This window comes from Podarcis raffonei, chromosome 14 (assembly GCF_027172205.1).
Source record: "Podarcis raffonei isolate rPodRaf1 chromosome 14, rPodRaf1.pri, whole genome shotgun sequence".
In the NCBI taxonomy this organism is placed as follows: domain Eukaryota; kingdom Metazoa; phylum Chordata; class Lepidosauria; order Squamata; family Lacertidae; genus Podarcis; species Podarcis raffonei.
Window position 1 is genome coordinate 662,841 of NC_070615.1, and position 20,708 is coordinate 683,548.

Below are 20,708 nucleotides of genomic sequence, written 5' to 3' on the forward strand. Positions count from 1 at the left end.
AACCAACTGTTTGTGCAAACATCGTGTTTCGATATGGAATAGGATTCCCCCTTCCCAGGATTTAATATAGCTAATATATTAAATCAAATATATTAAATTATATATCAATAGAGCCAAAGTAGTGTAGTGGTTAGAGACTCAGACTATGATCTGGGAGAGACAAGGGTTTGAATTCCCACTTGGCCTTGAAGCTCAGTGGGTGCAGCGGCAGAGGAAGACTCTCAGCCACCTGGGGCATCCCTATGGGCGCCACATGCCCCATCCCGTCTCTATAGGGACGGCACAGGGCCCTCCTGGAGCGTGCCGTGGGGCCCCAGCTGCCCTACAGCAGCCGGCGGACAGCGCGGAGCCTGTGGGCGCCAAGATGCGTGGCTTGTGCGCACTGCAGGCCCTGCAGTGAGTGCCGCCGGCCATTTTGTCACCGCCCGTCAGGGTGGCACCCGGGACACACCACAGCCCCTGCATCCCCCTTCCTATGCCCCTGACTGGGTGACCTTGGGGGCCAGCCACTCACCTTAAGCCTAACCTACCTCACAGGGTTTTGGGGAAGAAAAATGGGGAGGAAGAGAACTCTGTAAGCCACCTTGAGCTCCTTGGAGGGAAGATGAGATATAAATGCAATCCATCAATCAATCAACCCTCTGGACAGATTGCAAAACCATGTGTTTTGAATTAACTCCATCCACTTCTTCCCTGACAGAGGAAGAAAGTCTAATGTGTTCATTAAGTCATTCTCAACGCTGGTGCAATTTTCTAGCCTAGGGAAGCTGCCTGATCAGATGTGGATGATTCATCTCCATCCTTCTCCAGGCAGGCCAAAACATTTTAATTGAATTGGAATTCAATTGCCAGAGCTCCAGCTGCTACAAAAATAAATAAAAAATAAATTGGAAGGTAAAGTTGGCTTTGTGTTTGCCTGGTGGAATTGGCCAAAGATTTGTTTAAAAGAGCAGGATATTTTCTAGATAATGGCTTGGATCCAATTCTACTCTTACTTAGAGTAGACCCACCGAAGTTAACAAGCATGGCTCATGTATGCCATTAATTTCAATGGGTGTACTCTGTATAGGACTGAGTTGGCTACAACTTGACATCTTAAACCTGATATTTAATATTTATTGAGCTGGCTTGTAAAACATGATGACCTAGATAGAATAAATAACGTAAAATAATTTCAGGCTACAACTTGAAAGCTGCAGAGAATTGCAGTCAAACTGTTTTATTGTGTGTTGCTTTAACTGGACAGATGTGCAAACCGCCCTGGGACTTTTCTTGATGAACAGGGTGGTTAAAACATCATGTAGATTAAAGCAAGGAAGCAAAGAAACAGGCAGGTGGTTTGGGCTGCCCATGAAAGAGTCTGGAGGCACAGCGTGAGCAATCACTGCTAAATATCCCTTGTTCCCTCATTGTTTATTTGCCCCTCTCTCCCTCCTATTTCTGTTCTGCAAGGATGGAGAATTTGTGACTTCCAGAAGTTGTTGGACACCATACAGTATCCCATCATTCCCAGCCAGCTTGGCCACTGCTCTGCTGCCTCCCCTGTGCCAATTTTTATGTTGCACATTCCTCGGGGCAGGGACCTTTTCATTGTTACATAGTAAAAGCTATGGTTTGCCCAGTAGTGATGTATGGAAGTGAAAGCTGGACCATAAAGAAGGCTGATCACCGAAGAATTGATGCTTTTGAATTATGGTGCTGGAGGAGACTCTTGAGAGTCCCATGGACTGCAAGAAGATCAAAACTCTCCATTCTGAAGGAAATCAGTCCTGAGTGCTCACTGGAAGGAAAGATCGTGAAGCTGAGGCTCCAATACTTTGGCCACCTCATGAGAAGAGAAGACTCCCTGGAAAAGACCCTGATGTTGGGAAAGATGGAGGGCACAAGGAGAAGGGGACGACAGAGGACGAGATGGTTGGATAGTGTTCTTGAAGCTACCAGCATGAGTTTGACCAAACTGCAGGAGGCAGTGGAAGACATAAGTGCCTGGCGTGCTCTGGTCCATGAGGTCACGAAGAGTCGGACACGACTAAACGACTAAACAACAAAAACAAAAAACAACAACCGTGCACACCAATGGTGCCTTGTATGCCTCTGAAATCGGGGGTGGCTAATGAAGATAGGGCCTTATTTGTGATGGCACTGCAGTTGTGAAGCTCCCCCCTTTCACTACCTGTGCCAAGTGTCTGGTGACTTTTAGGAAGCAGGTGAAGGCTGCTTTATTGTCTGGCACGTCCAATGGTTCTAAACACATTTCTAGTGGCTTTTAGCAATCTAACAAGTGAGGTCTGCAGCAAAATGTTATAGTGTGGAGCGCTCCAGTTTAGGGGGGCCAGTCAGCCATGCTGGATACTCTGTGATGCTTTATTCCATCCCCCCTGTCCTTAACATGCCTGCTTAACAGTGCCCAGTTCTCACTGGGCTATTTTTGTTTCATGCCCTAGCTAAGGGGTCTTAGCCCACCTCCCATTTTTTATTGTACTTCTGCATAACTTGGTGTTTCAATGCAAGTCTTTTAAAGCCTGCTTTCTGAGTGTGGCTGGTGACTTTATTCCTAGGAAAGGACTGGCACTCAGAAAATAAGTTCTCTGTTTGTATACAGGATGATTTTACATAAAAACCTAAGTTGTTTGTGGTAAACTGTCTGGACAAATTCACAGAAAACAGATTTCGGTTTAAAGCTGCTAGTCCATGGCAGCTTACATATTATTTAGAGATTTGACAATTCACTTTTCAAGGCAAAATGTCTCTGCAAAACAGAGGGGGCCAGATGTGAGTGCAGGGGTCAGATCAGAAGCTCAGGCCCTTTGGGAGCCCCCCCCCCAGCAGCCCTTCATTTGCCTCCTGGACAGGCTGGAATGTATCCTTGAAGTGTGACTCTGCCGCTTTCCTGCCTGTGGAGAGGAAAGAGCTGGGGGCAGGCACAGAAATCTCTGACTCCTCTTGCCCCTGACCACGCCTACTTGGAAGAGACCCCCTGGCCCCTGGAGGGTGGCCTGTGGTGGGAACATGGCCCTCTGGGACTGAAGGTCATTTGGAAGAATCAGTGGAGGCTGCTCTGTATGGGCCAATGGGGCACTGCCCCATCAAGCTCCCTCTTCATTCCTCCAGACGACCTCCAGGCTGTCTACTCCCTCCTTATTCTGTCTTGCCATCCTAACAGCAGGGACAAGGGTAGAATTTCCCTTTCTGTCTGTCTCCCTGCCTTCTGCCATATCCGCCCTAAGAAGCAGCTCTGGGAAGAAGAAGCATTTCCAGGGCTCTTGTGTTTTCCTATCCTTGCACAGTACTGGGGAAAGGCGGCATCATCATCATCATCATCATCGTCATCATCATTATTATACTGCCCTATACCTGGAGGTCTAAGGGTGGTTCACAGAAAAGTCAAGGCAGTTCCTGTTTTGCTTCTGAGCACTCAGAGGCTTTCAGCAGACCACTGTCAGAATGTTGGGCTAGCCAGCCTGTGATGAGGATTTATTTTATAAAATAAAGCCACGGTTTGATGGATAGTTAGATAGATTTTGTTTATTGAAAAATAAGTATAAAATTACAACTGTGCAAGGTAAAATAAGACATGAATAGTAATATAATAAAATAGCACCCATGTAAAAAACAAACAAAAAACATAAACATTACAAGATTGTTATTGTGCTTATCTTAAACCTAACCTAATACAGTGTTTATAAAAATGATTTCCAAATATTGTAAAATTTGTCCACAGCAAGTCTATGTTTGTACGCAACTTGTTCATGTGTTGCAAGTTTATACATATCTTTTTTCCATTCGTTGAAGAGAACCTCATTTTTATTCTTCCAGTTCATCAATACCTGTATTTTTGCCATAGTAAGGGCACGGAGAGTCCATTCATATTGTCCCTTTGTATTGGATATATAATTCAAAAGTATATTTTGATCTGCAAATTTAAGAGTTTTCTATACAGTCAGTCATTTCTATTCTCTGCCAAAAATTTACCAATGTAGGACATTGGAAGAACATATGTTTTAAATTCACCGCTTGACTGTAACCTTCCCAAAAAAACCCTCAAAGTGGTTTCCCTAAAATATATAGCAATAAAATTATCAATAAAAAAGAATTAATAATAATTTATGACTTTTGGGGGGAAGTAGGCTAAGAATTTTCTAAGTTGCTAAACATGTGGGTAGGCTAGTCTATACAATGTTTTTTTCAGCAGACACCGAAAAGAGTGCAGGGAAGGCACCTCCTGATGTCAGTGAGCAGGGAGTTCCAAAGTGTAGGAGCTACCACAATCAGGGATCTCTTTCCTACCAATGTAGAACAGATGATGATAAGTGGCGTCTGCAACAGGGCCAGTTCCGCAGATGGGAGCGTTGAATTGGCCTATATGGGGCATCACAATACTCCTCCCCAGCAGTAGTGCAGTATTATTATTATCCCTGATTGAGCTCAGTGCCCCTCGTCTTCTTCCTTGCTGACTTGGACATTTGGATGACATTCCACTCCCTTTCTTGTTAAGTACTGGCCTTGGCTGCTTCTCCAGGCCGATATAATTACACAGCAGGTTGCTTTTGCAAGAGTTAACCCACTTCTCTTTGTTACCTTGCGCCAGCCTTTTGAAATGGAGCCCCCTGAAGTGATAGCTCTGAAAAAGTGAGGTGTTTTGCACATTCCGGGATGAAGGCAGACGTGGCCCTGGCAGCTCTTATTTCCCTTTGTGCCGATTCAGACCAGGTGACATCACCGACCAGGTGCCTGCTCCCCCCTCCCCCTGTGCCACGTAATACAAGCCCAGGAAAGAGCCTCACTTTCGGATCACTTGGGGGGGGGAGGGCTTAATAATTGATGCTCCAGTAGGCACAGAGAGGGCCTTGAAACCCAAACCAGTTTGGCCCAGCCCAGGTCTGCTGGTTCAGCTTCTTTCCTTTCTTATGGAGCTGGCAAATTAGAACATGTTTAGCTAGTCAGAATTAAACTAGTTTATTGGGGCATCCTGATTGTGTGTTTGGGGGTCTATAAGAGCACCTCTTGCACCCTTGGCACCGGAGAGGAACATAGGCGCCTGCCTCATACTGAGTCAGACCACAGAGCTCAGTACTGACCACACTGACTGGCAGCAGTGGCTCTCCAGGATTTCAGATGGTGGACCTTTCTTCTATCAATAAAATAAAATAAAATAATTCACTCTCATGAGTGAAGTGCAGGGGCTCTTTTTTGGTCTTGCTTACCTAACTTTTAAGCTGACTGGGGGTGGTGATTATTTTTTTTAACCTTTTTTATTTAGTTCGTAAAATTTATATACAACTTGATTGGAAAAAAACCCCTCAAAGCAGTATTTGTAATTGCTCTTGCTTTCATTCTGTAAAGCATCTCACTGGCGCGCCAACTATTGCAGCCTTCCTGGCTTCTTGCACTTCAGTTCAAGACTCCTCCCATGGGGCCTTTTCAGCCCAGGAAGTGCCGGCAGCCAGGGAGGCTGAAGAGAGATGGAGAAATGTTTGCAGCAAAGAAGCAAGCAACCCCCCACCCCTCCTTGGCTACTTTGCCAGGTGTAAAGGTAAAACCCTCAGACAGGCACCGTCTCTTTTGACAAGTAAGAGGCAACATGATAGAAGTATATAAATGGAGAAAGTAGGTGGAGAAAAGGTTTTCTCCGTCTCTCAAAATACTCAGACTCATGGACACCCAATGAGGCTGAACGCTGGAAGATTCAGGACAAAGAAAGTGCAGTACTTTCCCCACCGACACACAGACAAACTATGCCACTTGCTCCTCCAGGAGGCATTGGATGGCTTTAAAAGAGGATGGGAGGCTTTCATGGCGGAAGAGGCTGTTGGCAGGACAGGAGGGGGCTCTTGGGCTGGCATCCTGCTTGCGGGTTTCCCTGGTTGCGGGCACCTGGTTGGCCACTGTGAGAAGAGGATGCAGGACCGGATGGGCCCCTGGCCAATGTCGGAACCTGCGATCGGCCAAGCTCCTCCGGAATCGCCTCTGACGTGATTAACGACCTGAGCCTTTGATAAGGCTCCAGGCACATTCCATTATGCAGAGAATCAAAGCAGCATGTGGAAGTGATGAGATTTATGGCTACATTGCAAAGAGTTTTATTTTCCTAACTACGCAGACAGAAAACAAATCCTCTCTCTGTGAAAGCAGAGAGCAACTGAAACAAACAAAGGAACAGGAAACAGTAACATCACGTCCGTCTCCCGTCTCCCGTGAGACATCCAACAGCCTGGAATGCCTCTGGAATGTAAACAGAGTCTTGTGACTCAAAGCACTGCACAGTGGCAAACAGAAACTAACATCCTCCCCCTTTCTGTGAACATCACTGGGCAGTGTGTTAGTACAATCTCAGTACAAACCCAATTTCTGTACATAGGTACAGTGTTGATCCTTCGAAACATCCTTGGACAATAAATCAGCATGAATTTCATTACCTGGCATGTAGGACACCGTTACGAGTCCTTTCTGAACACATTCTCTAGCATGTTGCAGCTTCAATTGCAAGTGCTTCGTGCTTTGCTTACAACCTTCAGAAGTCAGCAAAGCCAAACATGCTTTGTTGTCCTGATAAACCTGGATTGGACACTTTACAGGAATTCTCATGACTTTAAAACAATTGTAACAACCATTCACAATCCACAAGTGAATAAGACAGTGCATTCAGTTCAGCTTCACAAGAACTTAAGCTTACTGTTGTTTGCTTCTTGCACGACCAATCAAATAGACCCTGGTTGTACATATAGCAAACTCCAGACATGCTTTTCCTGTCTGTAGTGTCACTTCCAAAACTCGCATCAGCAAATATCTCAAGACCATCAGACTTCTGATTGTTAAATCTCTGTCTGTAATGCATAGTGCCTTTCAAATAGCGTTCTTAAGGAAATCAGCCCTGAGTGCTCACTGGAAGGACAGATCGTGAAGCTGAGGCTCCAATACTTTGGCCACCTCATGAGAAGAGAAGACTCCCTTGAAAAGACCCTGATGTTGGGAAAGATTGAGGGCACAAGAAGAAGGGGATGACAGAGGACAAGATGGTTAGACAGTGTTCTCGAAGCTACAAACATGAGTCTGACCAAACTGCGGGAGGCAGCGGAAGACAGGAGTGCCTGGCGTGCTCTGGTCCACGAAGAGTTGGACACGACTAAACGACTAAACAACAACAATATTTTAGTACACCAGTCACAGAAAATTGCTGATGTGTTAACCAAACTAAGCCTGATGGATGCTAACCCTGTAGACACACCAATGACAACAGGTTATCAGGTAGATGATACTGAAGAAGCATTTTCTGACACTACACTGTACAGAAGTGTGCTAAACTTCATTGCCAGATGTTCAAGACCTGACATTGTAGTTAGCACGAATTTGCTAAGCAGACAAGTCAACAATCCTATTGTTAAGGATTGGAAAGCTCTGTGTGCAGCATCCAGAACAAAAAGAATGTTGCGTATCGATGCACCCAAGCTGTGAAGAACAACTGTTCCATAGCCTTGACTGGAGATCGTGTGGTCATCCGCTTGGTGAATCGCACCTTCCTATGGAGTAAAGGACACGAACAGGTGTTTGTCTTTGCAGACGTGCCGGGTCGCTCCCGAGTCAACGATGAAGAAAGATCTAGACGTCTTCTGGACCTTTGGAGTGAAGCGTGAGACCATAGCCTTGTGTTGCGTTGTCCTGGACATTGGCCCTTTGCCTTTGCCTTTTCCACGCGTTGAGCTTTCTCTGCGCTGCTCTGTTGTCTTGGCCTTGGGATGTTTGTACTCCCTCTTCATGTGGCCAAGTCGTTCACACGAGTAGCATTTCACTGCCTTCAAAGCTTTGGCACCATCTAGTGGTTGCACTGCATTCTGGGATGACGTCTGTGAGGACTCCCCCTTGATGATACAGCTAGCACTATGCCAATCTGCTTCATTCAACATCACAGCAGTAATATGCGCTACCATTAGCTGAGCAGTAGGCAAAACAGCAAGCTGGCTGGCAATCACTTCCCAGCTTGAACCCAAAGAATGTAGAACCATGAAGGAATACACAGCCTCTGGAAAGGCGATTCCACACTGTTGCAACTCATGCCTGAGATTCTGTATTTCCATGAGGTGAGCACGTACATCTGCTCCATCAACAAGTGCCATATCATGCAACCTGGCATAAAAGTACAAAGAAGCTCCCGCCTCTGTTCTTAAATGTGACTGTTGGAGACTGTGCCACATCTCTCTGGCTGAGGCCTTGTCACGCAAAAGACATAGCTCTTCAGGGGACACAATCAGCGTCAGAGTTCCCCTTGCTTTGGAATCCTTAGCCTCCCATGCTTCAGTAACTGGAGCTGGGGTGGGCGGGGCATCTGTTATCACATTAAATAGACCCTCTTTTCTTAGCAGAGCTTCTGCATACTGCACCCAGTCCTGATAATTCCTCTTTGTGAGCTTTGGAATTGCCATCGCATTTTGAAGGGCCTCCATTATTCTGGCATTAGCCTTCTGTGTCATTTTGAAGCAGGCTCTGTCTGTTTACAAGCAGCTGCATTCCAAAAGCACCCTTCTTGAGGCCTTTGCATGCCCCTGAGCTTCTGCCACAATTGGTCAGTGCTTTGGCTAGAAGTTCAAAGGGACTGGCAGGCTTCCCGGGGCAAGAGCACATACCTCTCATCAATCTTCTTGACATGCAGAGAAGATAAGCTGCATTCCGTTCTTCTGGGCCCATAACCAAAAATGTTGGAAGCTGCGATTGGCCGAGCTCCTCCGGAATCGCCTCCGACGTGATTAACGACCTGAGCCTTTGATAAGGCTCCAGGCACATTCCCCATTACTCAGAGAATCAAAGCAGCATGCGGAAGTGATGAGATTTATGGCTACATTGCAAAGAGTTTTATTTTCCTAGCTATGCAGACAGAAAACACATCCTCTCTCTGTGAAAGCAGAGAGCAACTGAAGAAAAAAAAAAGGAACAGGAAACCAGTAACGTCACATCCGTCTCCCGTGAGACTTCCAACAGCCTGGAATGTCTCTGGAATGTAAACAGAGTCTTGTGACTCAAAGCACTGCACAGTGGCAAACAGAAACTAACAGCCAGATCCAGCAGATGCTCTGCTCATGTTCTTAGAGTCTTGTCTTTTTGGCAACTACTGAATAAGTTCTTCTTCTAAATAGAGAGCTTTATCCCTGCTGTTTTTATTTAATTATTATTTCTTATTCTTATTCATTTTATTTCTATACCACTTTATATTTTTAACATTAATACCTCAAAGTAGTTTGCAATCAACATTAAAACATCAAATTTTTAGAATTAAACATTACAGAAGATCAAACATGAAATAAAAACTCAAAGCAACATAATTAACAAAAAAGTAAAATATTGTAAAATCACAGAAACATAGAATTATAGAGATTGAAGAGACCCCCAAGGGTCCTCTCAGCCAGAAAACATCCCTGGCAGATGGCCACCCAACCTCTGCTTAAAAACCTCTGTTACGGCTAAAATCTGGGTGCGGGGCTACTCTGCCACCCAGCTCATCGGACTAAGTCCGTGGGTCCCTGCGGAAGAAAATGAGCTCAGCCGGACAGGAGCAAATTGCAGAAGATCCAAGTTTATTGCGCAACAGGTTCAAGGCAAGATTGAACAGCGAGAAAGGGGTGACATGAACTTTTGAAACTCCCTCCATGTCCCAGAATACAGTGCAAAACACATCCCAGTTACATCATGAATACATTAAGGAAAGGTTGGGTTACACAGATTACATCATGAATACATTAAGGAGAGGTTGGGTTACACCGGATTAACATATGGAGGAGGGAGGGGGGAATATGCAGAGCTGGAGATATGCGCAGATAAGTGCTTCCTGAGTGCAGGTGACGGGAAGACAATGGTCCATGTATGCATAGTCTGCCACCTGGCATTGCCCAGAGGAAAGGCTTGGCAGAGTGATTTGACAGGATTAGGGTCTTGACACCTTGCTTGAGGGATTATGGAGGACAGGGGAGGTGTGATGGAGTCCTAGAGAAATTGAGCAAATTGGCACGTTGATTTTCTATGAATTTTATAAATTTTAGTCCCTTTTGACATTGACAATTGGAAATAAATTGATATATTGTAGCGAAGAAGAAGGTGAAGAAGACATGCCCCCCCCCTTTCCGTAACACCTCCAAGGAAGGAGAGTCCACAACCTCCCTAAGGAGACCATTCCATTGCTGAACAGCAATTACTGTCAGAAAGTTCTTCCTGATGTTTAGTCGAAAGCTCCTGTCTTGTTTGACTCCTGCCCTTCAGAGCTGGAAAAAGCTTGCTCCATTATCTTTTTTATCTTAAAGATTTCAAAACAAGACATTTTATGCAGCAAACTTTTTTTATTATCTTAAAGTTTTCAATATAAGACATTACTAAAGGAGGTCAAATGTAGAATACACATTTAAAACAGCATAGTTAGCAAGAGAATAAAGCATTTTCTTAAACACAGAACATAATTGTGCTGTTGTTGTTTTAAGTTGTTTCTCTATATGTAATTGTTTTCTAATTGTTCTTACAGATTCCATTGTTTTAAATGTTTTCTATATGCCAGCTGTTTTTGGATGCCACACAGGAAGCGATTCATAAATGAAATTATCACCACCACCCTCTCAAATCAATCAATACTTTTCTTACCACCTTCCCAATGAAAACACCATGTTTCCTTTCTCTTTTTGTCTCATTTGCAGGATTGCACTTTCTTCACACGAAAGGAAATCCTTCGGTAAGCAGATCACACTTCCTTCTGCTCTGCTAATTTGTGCTGGGGCTGGTGGTGGTGCTCACATCATTCCCAGTGGAAGGAATTCAGGAAGTTCAGATTCCTTTTTAGAAGAAAGGGTTTGTGTACTGAGATGTAATGCTTGGTGATACAGAAACCACCCAAGTGAAGCAAGATAAAAGAAAGGACTTCTTCATGCAGTCCAGTTAAACTATGGAACTCCCTGCCACAGGAGGCAGTGATGGCCACCAACCTGGATGGCTTTAAAGAGGATTGCACCAATTCATGACGGAGGAGAGGGCTATGGATGTCTGCTAGCCAGGATGCCCATGCTCTGCCTCTGCAGCGATGCCTTTGAATACCAGTTGCGAGAAGCTGCAGGGAGAGGGCTTTTGTGCTTGCCAGTTTCCCACAGACGTCTGTCACTGTGAGAACGGGATGCTGGGTTAGATGGGTCCTAGGCCTGATCTAGCAGGCTGTTTGCATGTTCTTGCGTTCTTATCGGTTTGGTTTAAGAGAGAGATGATCCCAGTGAGGGCAAGCTGCTGCCTGGCACCATCTGGCGGCCACCACCTTGGTCTGCCTGATCTGGACCATTGTTGTCTCTGCTGAGGACTCATCTGCACAGGCCTTTGCTGGGGGCCCTCTAGGCACAAGTCCATCCAGGCTTCCCAGGCCCAGCTCAGAGCGCTGTTTTGTCCTGGTGCTTTCCCTTGGAAAACCTGTGTTTTGCCGCTGAATTGGAGCAAGCAGTAATTCACAGAACCTGATAGCTGGTTGCTCCAATTCAGCGGTAAAATGTGGGTTTTTCTGGGGAAAGTGCTGGGACAAACAAACACCCTGCTTGGAGACGGACCTGGAAAGCCTGGGCGTGTGCCCAGAAACACGGAGCAAAGCTAAGAGTGGATGAGGCCCAGCTAGCTGTGCCCTTTCCAGGGCTCTGGCAGAGGTCTTTCCTATCACCTCCTGCCTTATCTATTGTGGAGATTCCAGGGATCTATGAAGCAGGGCCCATACAAACCACACTTTCTACAACGGAGTGATTGTCCTGCTTCCAGGCACTGTCTGGCTTTCCTACCATTTAGCCCAGTGTTGTCTACTCTGGCTGTCAGCTGCTGTCCAAGAACTCAGGCCAGGGTTGCTCCTGCCCTCCTAGCTGAGAGCCTCCTGAGATGCCGATCAATGAACACGCTCAGATGATGATGACCCAGACAAGGAGTCTCTGCTCCCTTTTACAGATGTTTCCCATACCAGAAGAAATGTCATGTCTTCATGCTTTCAGGCTGGTCTCATCACAAATGTTTTCAGCAGACACTGAAAAAAGTACAGTGAAGGCACTTGCCTGATGTCAATGGGCAGGGAGTTCCACAGAGTAGGTGCTGCCACACCCAGAGATCAATTTCTTGCAGGTGCAGAAGGGTTTTATGTGGCACTTACAGCAGTGCCAGCTAGTGTAGACCCTCCCTAGAATTATATGTATTCATTTCAGCAAAAACAGGTGTCACTTCTGTGTTCAGTGTACCTAAAAGGTAAAATAAAAATGAATGATAATTCTCTGTCCAGCCAAGGCTGCAGGACTTTCAGTTCCCACAAAGAACATAATAGTCTGAGGAGAAGAGAATGTGTCAGGCAGGCACTGGAGGGTGGAATAAGGGAACTGTGCTAATGGGTATAGTCTCCGTTGGTTTACTGATGCCCTGCCTGGCTGACCCTTCCTCACAAATATTTCCCCTTAGGAACAGCCAACATTTTCTGTCTGCTAGGTATGCTGTATCTTTGCATGGCTCAGCCAAACCCCCCATCCTTCCCAAACTGGTGTTCTGTTGAAACCGGACCTCTTGTTTCTCCAAAGTTTTCTTTGCCTCCAAAAGATGCTTCCATTCCCCTGCCAAGTCTCTTTGAAAGAGTGCTAGAATTTCATTCTTTGTTTGGCAGGTGTGAGATTAACCTAATTCATCATTTTAAAGAGGCTGTGTGTGGTGCGTGTATGCTTTTATTTCTCTGCCCTGCTTTTGAATGCCAGTTGCAGGAAACCATGGGGGGGAGTATTCTCACACTGGGATGGGTTCTTGCTTGCGAGTTTCCTACAGGCATCTGGGTAGTCACTTTGAGAACAGGAGGTTGGAGTAGATGGGCTATTGGCCTGATCCAGCAGAGCTCTTAATGCTCTTCTGAACCTCTGGCTTTTGTGTGGCTGGCATGCAGCAGCCTGTGCAAAGGTGAGAGTTGCACCCATTGCTCTGTCTGCTTTTGCCTCTGGCCCCTGAAAACTTTCCCATGTGGAAATGTGGCCCTTGGACTGAAGGAGGTTCTGCACCCTGAACAACTTCTCTCTTTCATGGCTGCTCATCATCTACTGGTATTCAAAATCTTGAGATTAACTGCAGCCGTGATGAGTAGCCAGGGGTGGACTTTCATTCCAAGATGACAACTCCCCACCTTGCCCTTTCCCAAAGGACCTAGGGTCAGGCTCCATGGCCCAGTTCCACCTTCTCCTTCCTGTAAAACTGTTCAAGAGAGTGGAATAATTAAATCTGGGAGCTTCTCCCGGCTAATGGATTTTTGCCTGTCTCCTTCTTCTTTCAATGATAATTTGAAGAAAACCTTTAATGAGGGAATATGATTGATGCTTGTCCACAGCAAGAAAGAAAGAAAGAAAGAAATGTGCTCCAAGATCCCATTAGTAACTGGCAATAGATGGGAGATAAAAAGCAGGCTTTTCAGGGTAGCTCAGCAGGCATCCCAGTTGGAGCATGGATCTCTGAAAGTGTATGGGGCACAACATCCATGGGAGCACATAGCACCTCGGGACTTGGCCTCTGAGAGATGCAACACCCTCCCGCCTATGGATTCACGGAGGGGGCCGTGTTGCTTTCCACTGAGCCAGCTAATTGGTTCTGGGTCTGTCTGTCACAACATGAAATTACTCCTAAGGAGAATTGCTTCAGCTTTGGATTTTTGGGAAGGCCACAGGCAGAGGCGTAGGAAGGTCAGATGGTACCTGGTGCAGAAAATTTATTGTCACCCCCCTACCCATTGATTTTTTTAAAAAAAATTGCCTTCAAAAATGGTTTTACGTCATTTCATATTTTCTTACAAAGGAATATGGATTCTGCGCCTCTGATAACAAGTAGCCGACTGTGGACAGATACTTAAATCTACAGGATGGATTGTGTTTAGGCTTTACACAGAGAGGAACCCCACATGGGTTTCTTCGCATGTAACGTAACAGGCAGGGAGCCAGCGCAGATAGACAGAAAGACCTTGGGGGAGGGGAGGACAAAAGAGTGCCAAAGTCAGCCCATTTGATCCTCTTTGGGGTGGGGGCGCTAGGGCTCTGGGACCACCCTCCCCAAAAGATTTACTTGTCTTCAATGTATTGTTACCACTGTTATTCTATAGTTCAGATCCTTTTTAAATTAAACACTTTCTCTAAAATTAAAACAGCAGAAGTAATCAGTAGCATAGATATCAAAGGAAAGGCAAGAGAATAGTCCCTAATAGATACAAGGGAGACACAGATACACCAGCACACAAAAGTAAATAAACTCCAGCCTTGGGGAGAGGGGTGGGAATGTACAGTTTGCTGTACTTAGCCTTGAGATGGAAGACTGAAAGGGCTTATGAAATAAAAAATAAAAGCCTTGTGTCTAGGAATATTTTTCTGCAAAAGCATCAGACTGGTTGTCAAAAGTGTGAACTTCATTAATAGACCCTAATTGGTCAATTAGCCACAGAGTAGCTTTGCTGCTTTTTCTCATCTTCTTTTAATTACACAACTGCTTTGGGGGGGGGGGTTCCTGGCTTCATGCAGGGGAGGCTGGGGGCAAAGGGGAGGCCGGCCTGCCGAGCACCCAGGGTGGCGCTGAGCTGCTCCTCCCGGCGCCACACGCGGGCAAAACGGGGCGGCAGCGCTGCCATTGTCCCACACGCTCCACTTTTGGGGGCAGCAAAGGTTTTTCGGAGGGGGGTTGGGCCCGAAGGGGGTGCGCAGGACAGGCAGCGGCCTTGGCAGGCCTCCTCAGCAGCCCGGAAAGTCGGCCTAGGGGGAGAAAAGGAGGCCGAGTAGACTAGGCCTTGCCTTACCTTCGCCCCGCCCCCAATCCAGCTGGCCAATCGGCTGTGTGCAGGGGGCGGGGCGAAGGCAAGGCAAGGCCTAGTCTACTTGGCGGAGTCTCATTTTCTTCACATAGGCCGACTTTCCAGGACCCGGGAAGACCAGCAGAGGGTGGGGCAGTAGGACGGGTCATAAAAAACTTTTTTTAAAAAAAATGCCTGCTCCAAAGGTCTTATTTTACTAAACTAGGGATTATATAGCTATATAATTTCTTGCAGATCAGTTAATATCTTGACCCTGCTCCACTGAATGGAAATTTCAGCCTTCATGACATAGGGAAACAACCAAGTAAACAGCTATTTTCGTGGAGGAGGGTCGAGATATTAACTGATATGCATTTTATTTTTAAAAAGAAAACCCACAAGCCATCATTTCTCTCCATCACATGTCTCCCCCCCCCCAATAATGCCTACTCATTTCCCAGCCCATCTGGTTTTTTTTAAAAAAATCTCCCTTTAGGCTTCAGGACAAGAAACCCAATTCAGCAAATCCAGGTGCCCAGGAATGCGCTTTTGCTCTCCTGCAGAAGCATCACAAATGAAAATGGAATGTTCAGTCAGCTGGCAAATTGCTGACTGAACATGGCCCACCCATCCATTGGCTGAATGTGATATTTATCCTGGATAGCTGCCCAGTTTCTGTGTCTCCACCTCACCTGGCCCCTTCTCCCCTCACATTCAAAGCTGCTCGTCTGGACAGAGCAGGGATTGGACAGGTCTGAGTGGAATCCCTCAGCTCCACCTCATCATTGCTCCGAGTTCCTGGCATCCATTTGCTTCTGCTCCAGTTGAATCCCAGAAGGACTTTGGGATTTCAGAAAGTCAAACGGATTCTGCTCATGTGTCCTAAATTTGTGGGGTGGGAAGAGAAAAATCTTACAAACTAATATGCAGAGAAAATTGAAATCCATCACTCCTGAGTTTGAAAAAAATGTGTAAATAAAATTTCTTATCAGAACCATTATCCCACTTTTAGAAGGTAGCAAATTCTTCTGAAGCAGCTTACAAGTAAAAAAAAAAATCAGTAATAACCTTACAATATCAGGATACTTCCCACAGTGGTGGTGTTCTTGTTTTTTAAATTTTTATTTTTTTATTTATATTGTTACATCATTACAATTTTAATATAACCTTGCAATCTTTTAAAAAAATGAACATTGACTTCCCTTCCTCCTTTCCGTGGGTTCTAATATCTTTTACTACTGCATATGATTATTACTCCGTATTGTCTCGTTTCTCGTTTCATTTCTGCATATTTTGTACTGCTGAATTTATTCTAAACCTGCTAACGTTTTTACCTGTTTACAGTAGTTCTTCATATATTCTACAAACATTTTTCTAATCCTCTTTAAATACTCTTTTATCTTGCTCTCTTATTCTGCTGGTTAGACTCACCAACTCATCGTTTTCAGCATTCCTCTCTCATTGGGACTGCTCCCTCCCTCTACTTTTGGGCATATACAATTCGAGTTGCAGTTGTTGCATAGTGAAATAAATTCTTATACAGTAGTTCTTAGGAACATCTGACTCAATTATTCCTAAGAGAAACGCCTCTGGTCTTTTTGGGAATGAACTTTTAAACATTTTTTATCACATTATAAATAATCTCACCAGATTCTTTAGCTGCTCTGCATGACCACCACATATGATAAATGTCCCCTCTGTTTATTGGCACAGTGTGGCTGTCCAGCAGTATTGGGTGGGAGAAAGAGGGCCTCAGGCACATTTTAGGAATGTAAGACTATATGTTCTCATTGAAAATGAGAAAATCCCATCACCAGTGAGGAAAACAGTTGCAGAAAATGCATCGTGCACCGCAAAATGTATGCTGGAGCAGTTTTCTACTAAATCTCATAAACACTGTTTGGTTCACGTCTCAGGGTTTGATGTTTCCTTTTTTGGTGGGGGTGCATCAGGGGGAAGGAAAGGATCCTCCTCAAATCCGAGGCTCTGGAAATGGTGAGATATGTACCCCGCCCCTGTCCATGCACATTCCTGGTTTGCAATCTCTTCTGCAGGCCAGAATCGACTGGCATTGTTGTGGAGGAGACATAATGAGATGCTCAGAATCTCTCATGGCCTAATGGCCACTCAAGCCTTCCTAATCAATGAGCTATTACCAGCTTTTATCTTCCATTCCCAGCAGTTTGCCTCCTGGGAAGTTCTTGTCAGAAAGGTGGCAGAGGTCTGCACAGCCGGCTAGAGTTGGCCTTGCAGCCTAAGCAAAGAGGGCACTGCCCTGCCAACTGCAGCCATCCCCCCACCTGCCTGACTTGTTTTTTACAACCCGTTAGGTGCTGGCTTCACCTGCATTGGCTCTGGCGCCACCTGCTGTTGGTCTCCCTGCCTTTCACCCTACCAGTCCCAATATGCACCAGCTGAGATGAGCAGGCCCTGGGTCCACCTCCTGGTTCCCCGGCAACCAGTGAGAGCTGGAAAGACTAGCAACCAATCAAGAGGCAGAATGGAACTTAAGTTAGCTACTGACAGTGGGATAGGGACTTCCTGTCTGGGTAGGCAGAGGGATCATCTTCTCTCTCTCTCTCTCTCTCTCTCTCTCTCTCTCTAACACTGTATTTTTCGCTGACCATAAGATGCACCTAGTTTTTAGAGGAGGAAGACAAGAAAAAAAAATATTCTGAATGAAACAGTAGATGTATGATTTTTGTGGTTCATGCTGTGGCCATGTGATCTGATGGTGAATTTGGGGTGACCTAATGCAAAAATCCTGAGGATCCATGTGGATCCATACGTTGTAACCACGTTTTTGCTCCATTGCGGCCCCAGGCAGCCTCCATTGGTGCAGGCTGTAGCCATGGACATGTTATGTGATCTGATGGTGAATTTGAGGTGACCCAATGTAAAAATCCTGAGGATCCATGGGTTTTTACCTCCCCCCTCCCAGGCAGCCTCTGCTAGCATCCCTTATCTCTCTTCTGATCCCACCGATTAGCTGTTTCCTTTCAACCCTCCCTTCCCTCTTGTTTGCCTTAGGGTCTTTTCCATAGCTGGAGCAGTTTTTTGCCCCCCCCTTTTCTTCTAATTTCTCTCCTTATTGCTTTAGTCTTCCTGTTTCCCCACTTTGCACGTTTGCTGTCCTTACCTCCCCCCTCCCAGGCAGACTCCTTTATCTCTAGCGTCCCTTATCTCTCTCCCCAATCGGCAAACGATCAGCAGCTTTGTTTCGACATCCACTTCCCTCTTTCAAAAAAAAAAAAGAAGAAGAAAAAAAGCACGATCTGCTTTTTGCCCCTGGGCAATTCGGCTCCAGGGACCACGCATTCGCTCCATAAGATGCACAGACATTTTCCCTTACTTTTTAGGAAGAAAAAAGTGCGTCTTATGGAGCGAAAAATATGGTACTTTATCGAAACAATACTTTAAAAACAAACAAACAATAAAAACAAAACAAAACAATGCAGTAACAATACCAAAGAACAACCCCCCCCCAAAAAAATCACATGTTCCTTTGATTTCCGTTCATTCCACAATGTTTTCTAGGCTTCATTTTCGATTTCACACTTTGTATTATCATTTCTTAATTTTAATTATCACTTTATTTATTAGTGTTCCATATTGTCCTGCAAGGTTCAGTCTAGACTCATCAAAGCGTTTACATTTTTACAATGTATCTGTAAATATTCTTTAAAGACATTCCATTCTTTATTTAATCTTTGTTTTGAATCATCTCTTAAACTTCCTGTAATTTTGGCTAGTTCTATATATTCTATCATCTTCACCTGCCAGTCTAATTTGGTGGGTATCACTTCTCCTTTCTAACTTTTTGCTATCAAAATTCTAGCTGCCGTTGTTGCATACATGAAAATTCTTCTAATTTTTTTGGGGATCTCATTATACATGATTCCCAACAGGAAGGTTTCTGGGGTTTTTTTTGAATGAACATTTAAATATTTTTTTAAAGTTCATTATATATAATGTCCCAGAATTCTCTAACTTTCACACAGTTCCACCACATATGTAGCATTGTACCTTCTGACTTCTTAAACCTCCAGCAAACATTCAATTTTTTTAATACATTTTGGCTAATTTGGCTGGAGTCAGGTACCATCGGTAAAACATTTTCATCAGATTTTCTTTCAGATTATAACATGCAGTGAATTTTATGTCTACCTTCCAGAGTCTTTCCCACACATCCATTTGGATATTATAGCCAAAATCCTGGGCCAATCGAACCATAACTGATTTTACCTTCTCCTTCTTGACTTTCCAATCAAGGAGGAGTTTATACATCTTGGATAATAATTTTTATTTCAATTGGATTAAATCTTTCTCTTATCTTGATAACTCTGCTGCAAAACCCCTTTGTTTGTCTTTTCTAAATATTTCATTACGTTGAGAATATTGGAGCCAATCAGTTAGTTGTGTTTGAATCTCCTCAAATTTCTTTAGGCTTTATTTATTAATTTTTTCTTCCAGCAAGGTTTTATAAGTTGCCCAGTTCTTTTTCATATTTTTTTTCCTAACTGCAAAAGCTGCTATAGGGGAAAGCTACCAAGGGGTTTTCAGTTCGAGTAAATCTTTATATTTAGTCCATACTTTGTAAAGGGGTTTTCTTATCATATGATTCAAGAAACCCTTGTGGACTTTTACCTTGTCATAAGCCAAGTATGTGTGCCAACCATAATGGCTGTCAAACCCCTCTATGTCCAACAGGTCTGTGTTTTGCAGTACTACCCATCCAAGATAGGCATGCTGCATTGTGATACAATTTGTGATCAGGCAAGGAAAAAACCCCTCTCTTCTTAACATCAATTAATAGTTCATGCTTAATCCTAGGTCTTTTCCCTTGCCATGTGAATTTTGAAATGTCTCTTTGCCAGTCCTTAAAGCAGCGCATTCCCCCTAACACCGGAATAGTCTGGAAGGAAAAAATCATTTTCGGAAGGACATTCATCTTAATTGTGGAGATTCTTCCCCAAAAAGAAAGATGTAGTCCACCCCAAATTTCCAAATTTCTTTTCAGCTCAGTCCAAGTTTTTACAGAATTATCCTGATATAGGTTGATATTCTTTGCCATTAGCCAAATCCCTAAGTACTTGACTTTCTTCTTCACCTCTAATCCAGTAATTTTTTGAAATTCGTTCTTTTCCTCCGGCCCTATATTTTTAACTAACTTTTTTTTCTACAGTTAATTTTAAAACCGGCCACCTGTCCAAATTCTTTTATCACCTCAATCACTTTTGGTAAACTTTCTTTGGGGTTTTCCATAGTAATGATAAGGTCATCGGCGTAAGCTCTCAATTTATAAGATTTTTTCCCTAATACTATACCTCTTATAACTTAATCATTCCTTATTTTCCTATTCAGAATTTCCAACACCAAAATAAATAGTAATAGGGACAGGAGACACCCTTGTCTGGTTGAGGGGTCATCTGCACTCAGGGCTCCTCCACACTTCCCTTTGTCCCACTCCTTTTCCACAGTTTAGTGTGGAATTGGAACAAACCACAATTGGGGGATCTGCAGATTGCCAGAAATTTATTTGCCAATAACAACGAAAGGCTAGACTTGTAAGTTTCTCTTTAAAGAATGTGTCCCAAATTGTTCCTGACCCAATTAGGAATTCAAATTATGGAAAAGGGGAAAGGAAGGTGTACTGTTTCAAGACTCCTGCCTATCCTCTTGCAGGTTCTAAACCATGGTCTGAAATTGTCTCATGGTCTATTAAACAGTAATTCCCCCCCCCCAAAGCATCAACCCCCCTAGAGATATGTGGTGCCATTAATCAGCAACTTATTTCTGATTTGGTTGCAAGAAAAGTGAGCATCTCTTGGAAGAATAAGCAGTGCTATTAGTACATTTTCCTAGCGGGGACTTCTTGAGGATGCATTGCTAGCGTTGCTCTAGTTCAACAATCAGACCTTCTGCAGAG

General features: G+C 44.4%; 1 protein-coding gene across 3 annotated transcripts in view; it reads left to right on the top strand.

The window, feature by feature from the left end:
* Positions 1-20,708, top strand: part of CIB2 (calcium and integrin binding family member 2) — a 56,564-nt gene that overhangs the window by 5,236 nt on the left and 30,620 nt on the right. The window contains exon 2 of one of the 3 annotated variants that reach the window (XM_053364988.1): positions 10,668-10,702. In XM_053364988.1, coding sequence (XP_053220963.1) covers positions 10,668-10,702 — 35 coding nt within the window. The other 2 variants (XM_053364985.1, XM_053364986.1) reach the window with 2 other exon arrangements.